At 36.1% G+C, this 17,108-nt stretch overlaps 1 protein-coding gene across 3 annotated transcripts in view; it reads left to right on the forward strand.

The window, feature by feature from the left end:
• PDS5A (PDS5 cohesin associated factor A) overlaps positions 1-17,108 on the forward strand; it is an 81,620-nt gene that overhangs the window by 52,872 nt on the left and 11,640 nt on the right. For all 3 annotated transcript variants that reach the window (XM_065698693.1, XM_065698711.1, XM_065698703.1), the window contains exons 15-29: positions 304-352; positions 473-612; positions 1,800-1,915; positions 2,651-2,756; positions 4,204-4,364; positions 7,210-7,333; positions 8,495-8,653; positions 8,908-8,976; positions 9,672-9,808; positions 10,521-10,644; positions 10,919-11,123; positions 11,637-11,751; positions 14,786-14,918; positions 15,561-15,680; positions 16,507-16,569. In XM_065698693.1, the coding sequence (XP_065554765.1) occupies positions 304-352; positions 473-612; positions 1,800-1,915; positions 2,651-2,756; positions 4,204-4,364; positions 7,210-7,333; positions 8,495-8,653; positions 8,908-8,976; positions 9,672-9,808; positions 10,521-10,644; positions 10,919-11,123; positions 11,637-11,751; positions 14,786-14,918; positions 15,561-15,680; positions 16,507-16,569 (1,821 nt within the window). The remainder of the gene's footprint in view (positions 1-303; positions 353-472; positions 613-1,799; positions 1,916-2,650; positions 2,757-4,203; positions 4,365-7,209; positions 7,334-8,494; positions 8,654-8,907; positions 8,977-9,671; positions 9,809-10,520; positions 10,645-10,918; positions 11,124-11,636; positions 11,752-14,785; positions 14,919-15,560; positions 15,681-16,506; positions 16,570-17,108) is intronic.

Consider the following 17,108-nt stretch of genomic DNA (forward strand, 5'->3'; position numbering starts at 1 on the left):
TGGAGGAATTGTTTGGGGGGTTTTATTGAGGTTTTTTTCCCCAACAGCTTACTTTTATCTGTTACATGAATTAGTGAAATTTTTTAGCTCTTTGATATGGCAAGATTTTTTTCCCCCCTTTTTCCATGTGTAGTAGCTCCTAGTGATGCTGTTATACTATTCTAGTGCTCATTCTTAAAATAGAAATATAAAACATAAGATTCCAGAGTAGACTGTAGTGCTGGAGAGCTAACAGATCAGCTTAAAGGTATATTTGTATAAGGGACATATCACTGATTTGTTTGTTTTTGCTGTTGTCCTCAGTCAGAAGCAAACAGTGCTGCCATGTTTGGAAAGCTGATGACCATAGCAAGTAAGTGCTAATGTGTTCTGTAAACCGTTATTGCAGCATTCCTGGAAATTGTCTTTCTGTGAATATTGGCATACTGAAGTAACAGACTTATCTTATGATGAATTGTGTTTAATCATACAGAAAACCTTCCAGATCCTGGAAAAGCACAAGATTTTGTGAAGAAATTCAATCAGGTTCTGGGAGACGATGAGAAACTTCGGTCCCAGCTTGAGCTGTTAATTAGCCCTACGTGTTCTTGCAAACAGGCAGATGTCTGTGTGGTAAGGAAATGGAAAAGCAAACTTTCACACTCCAAATGTTTGTGCTTAAACCTTTTTCTTTGGAGTTCGTGGTCTCTTTTGGTACTTTAACATGATCTTTATATTTTTCTGATTTTCATAAAAAACCTTTTTGGTTAACCTGTAGAGATTATGGAAAATATAATTTATGATCACTATCTTGCTTCCTCCTGAAAACATAAGCTTTATTCCTTCCTGGAAATACAAGCATCAAGAGTGAAATCTAAAAGACTACCATAGTGTCTCTTCTGTGGTTCCTAAATTGTCTTCTGACACTGGTAAAATTTCTGAGTACCAACAAGCCAAATATTATACTCTGAAATTTGTACTGGGAAGGGAACAGAATGACCATAAGAACTACGTCCAAATCACTTGATGTAGAAAGTATATCTCCTTCTAAGCTAGTAAACTTTGTTCATTGGGAATGCAGTGATGCAGTTTCAAAAGGAAGGTTTCTTCCCTCTTCCTGAAAATAATATAGCGTAACAGAACAATTTTCTAGTTTGTAGGGTCTGCAGCATTCAGCCATTTAGGAGAAGGAATGTCAAGAAGTCATTTCTTTGAGAGATTTTTAGACTTATGCTCCAAACAGAAAATAACTTCTTGTTCACCTTCTGCTGGTTTGCAGCTGAATTTAGTGCTTTTGACATCTGGGGCATTCAGAGGGGAAAACCAGATTTTTGGATCCAAAGCAAGTACATAGGATCTGAACATCTGTTGTAGCAAAGGTAGTGTAGTGCTTCTGCACATCTGCAAGTAGTGCTGTTTTTTCATTGTTTCTTATGAAATCTCACATATACAACAGGGCTACCTACAGATTTATGCATTGCTCTTGTCAATGTAGATATTTAAATTGCAGCTACATTGCACTTAGGTCTCCCTTGATTCTGTTTTGGATCTGGCTTGCAATTCCTTAAGAAACTGTGAAGAACTCTTCTAAATGAAGAACATTTAGAAACCTAAATGCATCTTGCATTCACATAGTTTGTAAAGCATGTCTGCTTTCAATATAATGTGATAAAGATCTGGAGCTAACAGCCCCCCTTAGAGTATGTTTCACTGTATAGACAGTCTGTGGTTAGAAGAAGTGGCTATATTTAGCTTATTCAACATGCTTAAGACGTAAGTAAAATAAATACAGTTCTTGTTTCTATCTAACATTCTTGTAGAGAGAGATAGCCCGGAAACTTGCAAATCCTAAGCAGCCAACAAACCCTTTTCTGGAAATGGTCAAATTTCTCTTGGAAAGAATTGCCCCTGTACATATTGACTCAGAAGCCATTAGGTAAGTTTCAAAGATCATACTAACTCATAATGATTATAAAGATGATGTGAATGACCAGGGGGAGGAGTTTAAAAAAAGGGGGTATTTTCTTGGGATTTAGATTAATCTGTCGTAGAAGTAAAAAATAGCTTTTTAAAAATAAATATTTTATGCAGATGTCTTAGTTTCCAGCAGCCTGGGTGGCTGGGCTTGCAGAGGATGCAGTTTTACGGGGGTTTTTAATACTTTTTCGCTGTGCTGTCTGCAAATGATTTTTAAAAAAACAGTAGTTGTTCCTGGTGAAACTGCTATTTGCGGAACGATCATAATTTTCACATAATTAACTGCAACAGTCCTGCATATAGCAATTGAAGTAATTAGCTTTTGTGGGATTGTGTAAGAGAATGTTTGGATTTCTTTTGAGACTGTCTGGCAAGCTAATTGCATTCTGAAACTCATGCAACTGTGTTTAGATCTGAATGCTGCCAACATGGTGGGTTTTCTTTGGGGTTTTTTGTTTGGTTGTTTTATTCCTTCCCCCTTCTCCCTAGAAAAATTAAGTCTGTATAAAGCATAACTCAGAAGGAGAAGAAATGATTGAATACCTTGATTACAAAACAAAACCAAAAAATCAAACACCACAAAACCTCCCCCCATAATGAACTATTGTGTTCCCTTTATTTATTGTCAAAACCAAATAATCTTTGTACATTGTCACACTCATTTGTTTTTTTCTTTTTGTGTCTGTTATTTCAGTGCACTAGTAAAATTAATGAATAAATCCATAGAGGGGACAGCTGATGATGAAGAGGAGGGTGTAAGTCCTGATACTGCTATTCGTGCAGGACTTGAACTTCTCAAGGTAATCTACATTAATGCATCTATAGTTTGTAATAGAAGGGACAAAAGTGGTATGACTAATGAATTAATGTTAGCATGGTTTTAATAGTTATTATTTAAATAATTACTGTTTCAATGTATGAATGTGTTTAGTTATTTAATACTTGAGAAAAGAATAATGTAAGGAATGGGTTTTTTTTTTTTTTTTAAAGAAGTATGGTTTGAAAAAGGTGCCTAGACTTGAAATATGCACATTAAAGCAGAAATTGGTTTCTGCTTAGGGGAGTCATTTAGAAGAAAGTGCAGAGGTAAAGTGAGAGGAAAAGAAATGGGGAAATTAGGAGGGGTACATTCTTTGCGGCCTGTGTGATCCTGGAAGGAGGGCAAGCAATAAACTCAAGAGCCAAGTTATGTAGAGGGGGAAAAAAAGAGGATGGGGGAGCTTGTGTTCTCTGTGGTGATGAGAGATGGCTGGGGTAGAAAGAAGGATTTGAAATATTTGGCAAACATCTCTGATGGATTTGGCAGTTCACTGATGAGACTTTATTTTCAACATATTACAAAGAGAGGTAGGAAAACAGAGGAGGGCAAGGTTACGTAATTTTCTTTTCAGAAGTGTGAGTGGATGAGGTGGAGTTTATGGAGACACATCACACCAAATTTGGTAATGGCAAGCATGGTAGAAATAGTTATATGGAAGCATGTAAAGAAGTAATGTAACTCAGAAATCTGCCAAGGTTGAAGATTCTGTTGCTGTGACGTGGATATCTTTGAGAATGTTATTTTACTCATTGATACTCATGCAAGTGGGCAACTCTGATCAAGGAAACCAAAATAAATACAAAGATTTCACAAAATACATGTTTCATTGTTCTCCCTACCTTACATTATCTGAAATGTACTCAATTTTGCTGTGGGAGAAGCTCTTGTTCTCTCTTACCTTACCTTGAATGTCTGCGTGCTTAGTTGGGTTTTGATGTTTATTCTATTTAACAGGATGTATTATATTTCATTAGCTTTAGATTAAAAGGCTAATAATCCATTTTGTTTGTAGGTACCTTACCTTCCTTGATTTCTTTTCTGCTCAGAGGCTATAGATTCTGGAGAAATTAAGATTTCAGTTCAGTTAAATTAAGTTGAAAAAAACCCATTCTTAAGTATATTGTAATACAGATGAATACTTTTGAATAAGTGTTCATTTTAATAAATACATTACTTGAATATGTAAATGTAGTATCTTACAAAATATTTGGAGCATGGGAGGACCTGAAGAGCAAAGCATAGATTAGTTTATTTGAAAAAGTTTATATCACATTCCCCAAAATGGACTTACTGAACGTAATAATCTCGTATGAGCATGTAATAGCTATTGATGATGATGGTAATGCTCACAAACAGCCATAATTTTGTTTTTCTGACAATTCAGTTACCATAAATAAATACACCTTTGTTTTAATGTCTGTCTGCAGGTTCTGTCCTTTACACATCCTACCTCGTTCCACTCTGCGGAGACCTATGAGTCTCTGCTTCAGTGCCTCAGGATGGAAGACGATAAGGTAGCTGAGGCAGCCATACAGATTTTCAGAAACACGGGTCACAAAATAGAAACAGATTTGCCACAGATAAGATCGTGAGTGTATTTCTTTACATGCTGCTTTTCATACCTGGAATTCTTCCTCTTGATTATTCAGTATGTTGCCCCTAAAATTAACTTTATAGTCTTGTAAATGTGAACAGCTTCTCTTCCATCATTTTGTATTCCTTTGCTACCTTTCTGTCTCTTCGTTTTTTTTGTGTTCTGGGAACGTTTGTGTATTTATTGAAGATGATTGGTGGTACTTAAAACTGTTCTTATAGTAGACATATTAAAAGCAGTGTGTAGCATGTTACAAAATAAGCAACAGCAAGAATATAGTAAAGATAGAATTCTTTGGCATCGTTTCTACTCCTGTCTGCCCTTCATGCAGTTTTTCTATCTCTGTAAGGAACAAAAGTATAATCTGTGGTGGTTCACAGCTCTGTTTGTTATGAAACAAGTTGGGAAACAAGATCCAAAAGCAGGCATGAATTTCTAACAAAGAATAATTGGCTCTCTGTAAGTCATCATTATACAATTCATGCTTTAACTCTTGATTAAAGCAGCATAATCTACTGGTATTCACAGGCTATTGAAAACCTTGTGGGTAACATCTAAGACCTTAAAATTAGCCTCTTAGTAACTAACTAATCCAGATTATAGAGCACAGGTTTCAAATTCATAGAATCATAGAATAGTGAGGGTTGGAAAGGACCTCAAGATCATCTAGTTCCAACCCCCCTGCCATGGGCAGGGACACCTCACACTAAACCATCCCACACAAGGCTTCATCCAACCTGGCCTTGAACACCACCAGGGATGGAGCACTCACAACCTCCCTGGGCAACCGAATTCTTCTATATTGAAATAACATCTCGGATATTACCATGCTGAATTACATACCAGCGTACACGTGAAGTTGTCAGGGAACTGAAGAGGCAACCTGAGCAATTTTTGTGGATTTGAGTTAGATTTTGGGCAAAAGAAAAATGTTGGAAGTTCACATACAAGACTCCTTTTAAAACATTTGTAGGAGTGAAGAGAAGAAAAAGCACAGCAATTCCCATTGCCAGTACAGTTCCCAGTGTAGTTGTTTGTACTTCCAGTTGTCTGTGCTTCCCTACTGGAGTTTAGTGAAAACTGTGCATTGCTGGGGTATGCCATCTTCTGTCAAAGGAGCTCGTATTGCTGACGTTTCTCTTGGCTTCATGCCTTAGCAAGGTATTGCTGAAGTATAGTCTGGGCAGTCTCAAATAACTTAAAAATATAACTCTCAAAATGGAGGTTTAGCCTTTGGGATGGTTTACAAGCAAGTCAGGTTAATGTTCTAAAAGCCAAAACCAGGTCAGTGTGTTTACAGTGACACAAAGAAAAAAGAAGTCTGAGGACAAGTAGATGTTCCAGATTTTATATTCAGAAATCTTTACTGTAAACGGACGATTTTATATAATCACCAAGATAGTTTGTTTCGAGTGACCTGTGTTTTGTCGTTATGTTGGGTTTTTTTTAAAACCACTTGTTTAAAGCGAGCAGGCTGCTTGCTGTCCTTTGAAGCAGTGTTCACCAGCAGTAGCCAAAGTTCTTCCTCATGTGGACTGCCATATGACTCTAGAGTGATGGAAGCATTGGCCATGCTCAGAGAGAGCCTGTGCACTACGTGTAAACTTGTTTACATGCACCCTTAAATGTTTACATCTACATGTCAGGTTTCACCTTTTGTAGATCTATGTCAGTTGTGGTGTGAGGAGGTATATGGTGTGTAACTGGTGCATCAACGCCTGGCAAAGTCCCTTTAATGTGCCCATATTTACACTAGGAAAACTGTAGGTTAGGCATTGAAGCTTATTTTAACTAGCTTTTACTGAATTCTTTGCTATTTTGGTTCTTAATCCAATTTGTGGAGTCTTGGCAGGTTTGAGAAGAGACATTTTTCATACTTCAGGATACTCTTAACATTATTCTAGGAAGTCTTCTGTTTGTTTTGGGGTTTTGTGTGTTTTTTGATGAAATTGTATGAGAATTCCTTCTTTCAACCCTGCAAGCTGTTGTTCCACCTTTTGTTGCTGATCTCAATTATGTAGAATGTGTCAGTGAAGGCTGGATACTAAATAACCCCATGTACTAAATGCTATATTGTTACTCTACCTTTCAAGAGCACAAGGAATTTTCTTTTAGATGATTCTCTCTCTCAGACTCTTTCTACCTAATTTTGTTTTCTCCTGTCAGTTGCTGGATGAGTTGTGTGGTAAACCTCATGAGTAGTGTCTCAGATGATGACCTCTTGCCTTCCAGTGCTCTCATAAGTGGAACCCAACAGTCTCACCAACCTTGACCTGGGCACTAGAGTGACTTCTGCCCTGCTCTTGCCTTCCATGGCCTCTTAGCACCAGATAGGTTTCATGGGATTCAAATGCAAAAGCTCAAAACCAAGCAGTTGTTTACATAAGTATATGTTGCAGTTAAAGACCAAAGTTTAAGCAGTAAAGGCATATAAATATACTGCTGTTCAATGGTTATTCCTAGCTTTCATAGATTTCCTTCAGCCTTGTCACTTCCAAGCTTGGGTAATAACCCCAGGTGTTTACCTTAGCTGAACCTGTCAGTTCCCCCCAGCTTCTATTTGGCTTCCTAAACTGCATTATTTTGATCATTATTTTCTTTCATGCTTGATTTTTCCCTGTGGGCTTTTTTCTGTTTAAATGTGAACAGTCAGATACTCAACAAGTATTACTTAATACAATTCCATCCTGCTTTTCACTTATGATTATGATCTTTCCTGAACAGATATCAAAGGATAGTGAATTTTAAGACGGTGAGGATAGGTTTGTATAGGTAAAGAGCTTTATTTTTTTTGTAGATTGCAAATTGCATTTTGAAATATTTTGTTTAATGTTCACAGAACACTAATTCCCATTTTGCATCAGAAAGCAAAAAGAGGCACTCCTCATCAGGCAAAACAAGCTGTTCACTGTATACATGCCATATTTTCAAATAAAGAAGTGCAACTTGCACAGATCTTTGAGGTATGTCATGCTTTTTTGTTTTTACGATCTGTTTCTGTTGTTCTTAATTGATACTACTAGTTAACATTAATTCAGACTGTTTATTAACAGATAATTTATGAAGTTAGGAAACCTACAGATGCATGGTAGTCAAGATAAGCTGTTAATGTTGCATAGCAAGTGATTAATGTTTCTCTCTTACAGTCAAGATTTTGTAGTATTCTGATGACTGATAGATAGGGTATTCCTTTTTGTCTACACAGGAAAAGTATGGGGAAAGTAAGCTAAATATGCTGGAATGATGTACGCTAAATTCCTTGAGGACATTTAGCAGATACTCAATGAGAGATAACATCCTCTACTTTCAAACTTTTATTAAATTGCTTTGCTTTAAGGTCTTTGCAGGTACAGCACTTTCTTACAAAGGAAATTAGTGCAGAATAACTACTTGACTCTTAGGCTCAGACATTAGCTTACTGCTTGCTTAAACAAGTCGTAAAGCAGAAAGTTGCCTTTTCCATACCAGAGGGTTTATTACTTTTCACTGTAATCTCTTAAATAATAATGTTATTAATCTACACTTGTAGAATATCTTAGGTCCTTAATCTTGGCTATCTTTGAACCTGGTCATAATTCACAAGTGTGAAAAGCTTTAAGAGTTTGGTCTCTGCTTAGACTTCTCTGAGAGTGCATGTTCCTTCCCTAACACCAGAATATGATGTAAGGATGCTGGGTGATACAGCAGCACAGAATTATCCTGGTGATTGTTTCCTAGAAGGGAAATACTGATTGCTAATAGCAATGTCCCTAGTGGTTTCCAAATGTTTTTTACCTGCTATTATTTTCTGCCATTTGCAGTTACAATTTAGGTTTTCACAGCTCCTGAACAGAATTGAGTCAGAGTTTTTCCCATGTCTCCCAGGTCTGAATGTATTTCTCCATTAAAATGGGAAGAGATTGTAAAATTTGTTTTGCCTGTATATCATGTAAGATTTTTGGTTACTCTCTTGATTAGGAAATCACATTCTTTCTCCATATTTATTTGCTAATGTTATTAATTCTTATAGAAAAACTGTGAAACTCAGTAGCAGTCCAGCAGGAAAATAAATTATTTTTAGGCATGCTAATATACTTATCTATAGCTGATTTTTTTTTTTTTATTTTTTTCCCCCCTTTCCTCAGCCTCTTAGTAGAAGTTTGAATGCTGATGTACCAGAACAGCTTATAACTCCATTAGTCTCATTGGGTCATATTTCTATGTTGGCTCCAGACCAGTTTGCTTCTCCAATGAAATCTGTTGTTGCAAACTTCATTGTGAAAGATCTTCTAATGAATGACAGGGTAAGATTTTATTATTTTTTTTTTTTTTAAGTCATTATTATTCTATTTGCTTGTTGTCAGCTCTGTGTGGAGTAGAGCTTTTTCTGTTAAATAAGTAAATAAAGAAATGTTCTGTAAATGGCTAATACAATGGTAATTGCATTATAAAAGATCTTTGTGTGAAAGACAGCTTAGTCCTTGACTTCTTTCCATTTTTACTTCTGCATTTTCTGTATGAATTGAACCAGTTCTTAAACTTACATGAATGTCTGTAGTCAACAGGTGAGAAAAATGGAAAATTGTGGTCTCCAGATGAAGAAGTTTCTCCAGAAGTGTTAGCAAAGGTGAGTGATCTGCTGTCGGTAATAATGCCTATATTTGAGGTTAAAAACCTGTACTTTTTTTCCCTATAAAACCTATACTTTTTTTTTGAGGTTGTGAAACGGAGAGTATTAAAATAAATCCATTTGAGTACCTTTGCATTAGTCTCTTTAGAATATGCAGTGTTGTGGAGTTTTTGTGGGTTATACACACAGTTGTAGAACTGGTGAAAGTTATGCATTTTGGTGTCTTCGCTTACCAATATTAATTATGCTGAATGCTGAGAAAGTTGAGACTCAAAAGTTAATTTTCCTTCCAAGAAAATAGATTTGACTTTACTAACTGTAAACAGAGTTGAAATAAATTGACACCCTAATAAAGTGTATTCATTCAACTTTATAGGCCATTTACTGTGAACCTTGTGGCCATTTCTAGAAATGTTTATCTAGTTGCTCTTACCTTTAATCATGTAGCAGGTATCTGGCATCATCTAGATGCACTTGGTGAAGACACTGAACCATATTTGAAATGTCCTTACGTCACAGACTGCTACTTCCTCCTTCACTCTGTAAATAGTTACTGCCTAGTTCTGTTCCTTAAAAATAAATAGGCTCAAAAAAACAGGATTCTGTGGAAAAGTCAATTTGACAGCAGTAGGTTTTGGTGACTTACCAACTCTAGGAAGTAAGTTAATTGTTGATTTGTTTGTGTTTGATAGGTGCAAGCAATTAAACTTTTGGTACGCTGGCTGTTGGGTATGAAAAACAACCAGTCAAAATCTGCAAATTCCACGCTCCGGTTATTATCAGCTATGCTCGTCAGCGAAGGAGACTTGACAGAACAGAAGCGGATCAGGTCAGATTTTGTTCATTTCAGGCTGCCATCAGTTTTGTTGTAGAATTTCAAAGAATATTATTTATTTTGGAGCTTCTTTAGAATTTTAAGGTGAGAGCAGTATTGGCTAATGGGAAGTTAAAAAACAGATCCGACTGGAATTCAGTATAGGAGTGAAATGGCAGAACAAAAATATGCTTGATACTCCTTCTTTCTTGTAATTTACTAATAATCTAATTCAGAGCCCTATGGATATCTTGACAGTAAAAGACATCCTAGGGAGTAAAAGACTGGCAGGAGTGGTTTTGAAAACAACTGAGTGATGACATTTAACACACTTGGGAGTTGGGTAATTCTGGGTGGAGCTTTTTTATTCCAGCAGTGAGGTAACTTTGCACCTCATCTTCATTCTGAGGGTGAAGGAAGGAAAGATAAAACCTGTGGCAAAAGCATTGCTTTCATTTAGACAGTGATATGAAAACAAGAGACTTTACTCATTTCAGTATTTTACTAGAATCAGTTATTTTGTGGGGAAGGCAAGCACCTTATTTTCACAGGTTTGATTGGATTAATTTAGCTCAATCTGAAGTTACAGAACTGTGATCTAATCTGGCAGAGGAAAGCCTTAATTGCTCATTGATCTTATAAAAAGAAGAAATCGTGACATGCAAGTAATTTAGGAATCATTGAATGAGTTTTGTTTTGTTATTTTTTTCCTCTCATATTTGTATAGTAAATCAGATATGTCTCGACTGCGGTTAGCTGCTGGTAGTGCAATAATGAAGCTTGCACAGGAACCCTGTTACCATGAAATAATTACTCCAGAACAGTTCCAGCTCTGTGCACTTGTCATTAATGTAAGTAACTGCATTTGAATTGAAGTGACTTTTAATTAGTTTCATTCAGAGTCCTTAGCATCTGAGCTTCTGTTGCCGCTACACTGAGTATTTTTCTATTTCTCATTGCAGCTTTTAGGAGTTCTTGAAATTTCAAGATACTTACTGTGCTGCACCTATTGATATTTTAAAAAGTCTCCTCGTAATTCCACCTAGAATGCCTCTTTTATTTTTGTGTGCTTTTCTGTTTTAAACCCAAGATTTTTATAGTTGCACTCTTTATGTTTTGCTGTAGGATGAGTGCTACCAAGTGAGGCAGATATTTGCCCAGAAACTGCATAAGGCACTTGTGAAATTACTGCTCCCTTTGGAATATATGGCAATCTTTGCTTTGTGTGCCAAAGACCCTGTGAAGGAGAGAAGAGCACATGCCAGACAGTGCTTGCTCAAAAACATCAGTATACGAAGAGAATATATTAAGCAGAATCCTATGGCTAATGGTTAGTATATCAGTAAAATTGTTAAGAACAGTCAAATAGTAAACTGAAAAGAATAATGGTTAAAACTAAAGCAAATTGTTTCTGTAAAGAAATACTGAATAAGTTTAATTTGTTTCCTCATCTTTATATTAGACACATTCAAAGCGTAATTTACTTAGTTTAGCATTAGCATAAACCATAAAATACTTTTCTGTACATTGCTAAGAATTACACTTGTCAAATACAGTGTTGTTACTGTGGTAGTTGTATTGCTCAAAAAATAAAATGGTGGTATTTGACATTTGAGGCTTTATCACAGTGTTCCTGACATGAGATTAAGTAGTTTCTTAGTAGTAAAACTCACTCATTTCTTTTTAATGATTTGTTAAAAGTAAAATTTGTAGGAAGAAAATGCAAGTTGAAATTTTTACATTCCACATTTGAAAAAGTAATACTTTGAAAAAGTGTTTCTTGTGATGTGCATGTAGGGGTAATATAGATGCTGTGTATGATTATTTTCTTTTGTTATTGTAGAAAAATTGCTATCCTTGCTGCCTGAATACGTGGTACCATATATGATTCACTTACTGGCGCATGATCCAGATTTCACAAAACCTCAGGATGTTGATCAACTTCGTGATGTCAAAGAGTAAGTGCCAAATGATTTTAGAATTGTTATGCTGAGAATTTTTCCGTGCTTGGAGAAGACTGATTAGGAAGAGAGGTACTCTTCACTTCGTCAACGGCATTTTGCAAAACAGTAATCACGGAAGTGTGTAACACTTTTTAACCAAGGGAAGAAGGCATCAACAATTGCTTAGCAGTATATTATGAAAGCCCAAATGGTAGCCTGTAAGTCACACCATAGTATACCAAATAAGTGGAGTTGTCTTCTCATAAAGTGAAGTAATGATTTTAGATTCTTGTATTTGTGTCTAGGAATATCTGTAGAATTTCCCAACGCACTTAAGGGATGCCAAGCAGTGTCAGTTCAGATATTATAAGATACAGAGATTTTCCAAGACTTGAAAACCAATTTTTTTTTCTTTTTTCCCCTATGCAAATCTGCTAGAATTCATGTTAAGTTTGCTGCTGACTTATCATTTGGACTATATGCCTGCAGTGGAGCTTAGTGCCTCTTGATTAGTGTACACAAGCCTCTTGATTAGCACAGATTAGTGTACACAAGCCTGTCGAAAAGAAGCATGTTCTGTACTGCTTCCACTTTGAGACCTTCTTGTATGCCTCAAATAATCTTTCATACCTTAAGTATAACTTTTGTATCCCTTTGTGTCTTGTAATGTATTTAAAAAAATAGTTAAGTTTTGACACTTTTTAAAAGTTGTTAAAGTGCGCGCACACACGCACAGAGCTTTGGTTTTAGTGTTTTGGGGTTTTTTCTTGTGGTTATTTTCGGTGGAACCGTGAGCAGTGTTGCTCTTACAAAGGCATGTATAACCACATACTACAACATACATCGTCAGAAAAGCAGTTCATTTGGTACAGATAGGTGAGTTCACATCTCAATTCTTTTTGCACCTTGACCTGTGAGGGTCCAAGCCTCATTCTTTCTTTAAATGAAAAAATTTGTTTTTATTTCTGAGTACTTGTCTCACACCTGGTCAGAATCTGAAGTCAATGGAGACTTCTTACCTAATTATCAAGTCTGCATTTTGTCCCAGGACCCCCTGTTCATTCCAGCATCTGAAAGCATCCTCCAGCATGTGTTCTATCCAAAATACATGGAACAGATTCTGATTCACAGTTCTTAATACCTATCAGAGAAGTGCTTTCTGTAGTGCACTAGAGCTTTTTTTGACACCCTTTGTATAGCTCTTCTTTGTTGTCAGATTTCCTCCCTCATGTTTGTCACAGGCTGGCTAAACTAGCCAGAGAGGACTGCTCCAAAGAAATACTCTGTACAGGAATTTTGGCAGGAATAAGTCTCTGAGTAGTCTCCTGAGATAAATGCAAAACATTTTTCTCATATAATGTAATACCGTTTCTTTTAAGAGTTCTGAGACTCATAGTGTTCACTTTAAAATGTTGACACAGACACTTGCAAATTTGGAAAAGCAGACTTGGCAGTGTGTTTTGCAGTTATCTCCCTAGTTTGTTTTGGTTTTACATGGCCTAAATTCAGTCACATAAAGTAAATACATGCTTAGCAAGTTCCTTAGCTATAATCTGTGGTACTTATCTTTAGGAAGTTTAAGATTGTCCTGCAGAGGTATGTTTGAGGTTGTTTCTTAGATAGTGTCTTTTTCTTCCAAATTCGTATTCCAAAAATACTGAAATAGATACAGAGAATGAACTTCCTTCATGTGACTTGTGTTCCTCCAGGTGCCTGTTTTCAATATGTGAAATCCCACTGTTGTTCTGGAAAGGTCTTGTTCGGGCATGATAATTTGATTTGTTGACTTAGTGAGGAAGTCAAACTATTGAAGTCGATACATGTTAACTGGAATTACCAGAGTAAAATTTGTCCTCAGTAGTAATATTTGGTTTTGTAGAAGTGGGATCAGTATGGTATTTTATCGGTACTGTAATCATCCCGTTTAAGTTCTTGAGGATAGTGAATAGACGGACGTAAAGGTATCCAAGAGATTTATTTACTAAAGCCTTTATAGCTCTTTGATGCAAGTCAGAATATAGATGTCTTATTTTATTTCAACACCAGATAACTATTGAAGTGTTTCGACAGAGCACAGCCCTCTTTTTCTTTGAGATCTTGAGAGAAATGTTCCTTCATCTCTTGTGTTACAATCTTTAATTTGTATCAGTTAAGAAGATTGTGGCTTTTGTGGACAGGGAATTCTGATGTTCAGTCATCCTGTTTTTCTAGTTTTTTATTAGCCTCCTTCTACAAGATAATCTCTCTTCCAGACCTTCAGAATTAAATTAGCTACTGGTGAAGCCTGCATTTCTCATACCCACCCATATGTCTTTCCCAACTAAGTATAATTTTACCATATTATGACTGTTGACCTTCTAGCCACGTGCAGCTGTAAATAGCAAATGATTGTGTGGATGGACCAGTTGTGCTTTATATCATAATTGAAAAATTCTTAAAGCAAACTTTTTAGTCAAAATATAATGGGTTCTCCCAGTAAATAAATTAGATGTAAAGAAAGAAAATTAGGAAAGCTAATTCCATTACGTCTATCTGTAAGGATTTCTTTTCCTCCCATATGGACCATTAGTAAAAATCTGACTTGCTCAGTTTTGGATCTCCTCTCCTATTTGAATTCCTGTATTAAACCACATAGTCTATCAGCAGTATGTTTAAGCCTGTTTTGAGTATGGTTATGGTTCATTGTTGATAGGAACCCCAAGGCAGTGATTACAGAATTTCATCTGTATGATGGTAGCACCAAGATTCTTGCCTTCTGTTCGTATTTGGAAGAGGAAAACCTTGTTTGCTTGGGCAGCATCTATGGATAAAATATGAAGCACGCTAATTTGGCAGCTTTATTCTGAAAAGAGTAATGAAGACTCTGTGTGTTTAAAGTCTAGATTCTGTTTCCACCTTCAGATGATGTTACCTGTTTATATCTTCAAATTGATTGTGGTTTCTTAAGAAAAGCTAGTACAGCTGACAAAAATTTTTAAGACATTGTTATATTGGGGCGCTACAGTATAAAAGCTGGAATGTAATTGCTTGTGGTTTTATGGCTTTTTAGGTGCCTGTGGTTTATGCTTGAAGTTTTAATGACAAAGAATGAGAACAATAGCCATGCCTTCATGAAAAAGATGGCAGAAAGCATCAAGCTTACCCGAGATGCTCAGTCTCCTGATGAGCCAAAGGCAAATGAAGTAAGAAAAGCAATTCAGATAAGTGTTGTGAAACCCTCAGCCCATCACCCAACACTTGATGAACAGGATTTGCAGGAAATCTGAAAGCACTAGTTCAGACACTAGTTCAGATCTTTTAGAGAGAGTGTTAATTGCAAGCATTGTCTTTACGTTGCCAATCTTATTCTTTCAGAACATTGCTGACCTTGTCCAGCACACAATGCCTAATGAAGTTAATAAACAAAATCTGTTAAATATTACTGTTTCTGCCTGCCTGCCTTATTTTAACTCCTACTGCCTTGTTTCCCGACATAAATGTCTTTCGCGGTTTTGGGGAGGAAATGCCGTGTTACACGGCTGCTGTTAAACCTCTTAATTTCTAGCAGAGATTAGAAACCATTTATGGTGATTTGATTGAGCAACCGATTCTGTTTTACAGCATAGGCATGTAAAATACTACTAGTTTTTTAAAAGTAAAGTCATATGAAAAACAGGGACTTCTGTATGTGGTTGAAAAGCCAACAGTACGGTTAATTATGTAATTACAAAATATGTCCTTTGTGGTGGTTATTTCAACACATAGATGAAATTTTTTGAAGAATTCTGTTTTCTGTACCCTTTAAAACAGTAATTCCTAAAGCTTGCTTGTCTTGTTTTCTTCAGAAACTGTATACCGTGTGTGATGTAGCACTATGTGTCATCAACAGCAAAAGTGCTTTGTGCAATGCAGATTCACCGAAGGACCCTGTATTGCCAACCAAATTTTTTACTCAACCTGAGAAGGTAAATTTGTTAATTTCCAAAGTAATGAGGGGAAATACTTTTTATTTTTATGTTTGAAAGCTGGTTATCTCCATAACTTAACATCATGAGTGGGAAAATGAATATATTTTATCCTCAGCAATTAATTTTTTTGAACATCAGTTGTACGCTATGCTGTCTCTTTATTATGAACATGAGCCAGAAATGTTTGTAGCCAAGTGAGAGCTATGAGAATGTATGTATAAACTGACTGTATATCTTAATTGGAATGCAAAGCAGACAAAAAAGAAAAAGGGAATGTTTTTGTCTTACCAGTGGTATGTTTGTATCTGTCAGTAACTGTCTGGCTATTTTGCTTGCTGTACAGTTTGGTCCTTTTGTTGCCTAGTAATAGTCTTGGTGAGTACAAGTCGACTGTCAGCAATAGCAGTATGCGCTTCAAGAGGCATACTTCTAAAAAGTGTAAGTGGAACCAAAGTAATTCCCTGGCCCAGACTTGATTTGTTGGCTGTACTGAAGAATATAATTCACATATTTCAGTGTCTTAGACTGTTAGTTAACGGCCTTCCCGGAGTTTGTTTAAAAAAAGTCTAGAATGAAAAACATTAATCCCAGCTTCAGGTACGACATACTGACATTCAGTAATGCTTGCTAAAAATCTCCTCCGAAATACAGTTTTGACCTGTCTTTAGTAGATTGATTCATTTGCAGCCCATTGCATGGCGTGAAATACCTGTAGCACTTGAGAGTAACATCTAGTTTGAGAAGTCAGTCGTGTATATGAAAAAGCAACAGCAAGATTGAGAGATCAAAAGACATGCTGATTTTTATTTATTTTTCTATACAGGATTTTTGCAATGACAGGAATTACATTTCAGAAGAAACAAGGGTTCTTCTTTTGACAGGAAAGGTACTGTATTTTGACATGTTACATTCTTTTAATAATACTTGGGATTTATTTTAAGTGTTATGGACTGCTGTAGTTTAAAAATGATGTTAAGGGTTTGTGTACAATAATTTTTCTTTAATGGCATATTTAGCACCTTTACCATTATGCTAGATAAGTAGACACCAGGATTGCTACCTGTGCGCTGAGGCATAATTCTTTCTTAACTATGTTTTTTACATAACTATAGGTTTTTCCATTATTCAGATAAGCGTGGCATAAAGCTATGATGCAGATACTGAATTGTGATGCCACAAGCATAGGAGGTCTTAAATTTTCAATCTCAGTATTTTTAATACAGCGGTTAGTGCTGTTAAATTAAGCTGCAAATGTCTACACCTTTTTGAATGTCTTATTTTATTTCAGACATAATTTGGCTGATAACTTTCACAGGGGAGAGAAAATACAAAGTCTTGGTGGGGGGAATAAGGGGAAAAAAACTCCAAAATAACCAGAACCTGTTCTTACACCTTTTACTATGAGCTGCCCTTTCTTGGGGTTCT

This window comes from Lathamus discolor, chromosome 1 (genome assembly GCF_037157495.1).
Source record: "Lathamus discolor isolate bLatDis1 chromosome 1, bLatDis1.hap1, whole genome shotgun sequence".
In the NCBI taxonomy this organism is placed as follows: domain Eukaryota; kingdom Metazoa; phylum Chordata; class Aves; order Psittaciformes; family Psittacidae; genus Lathamus; species Lathamus discolor.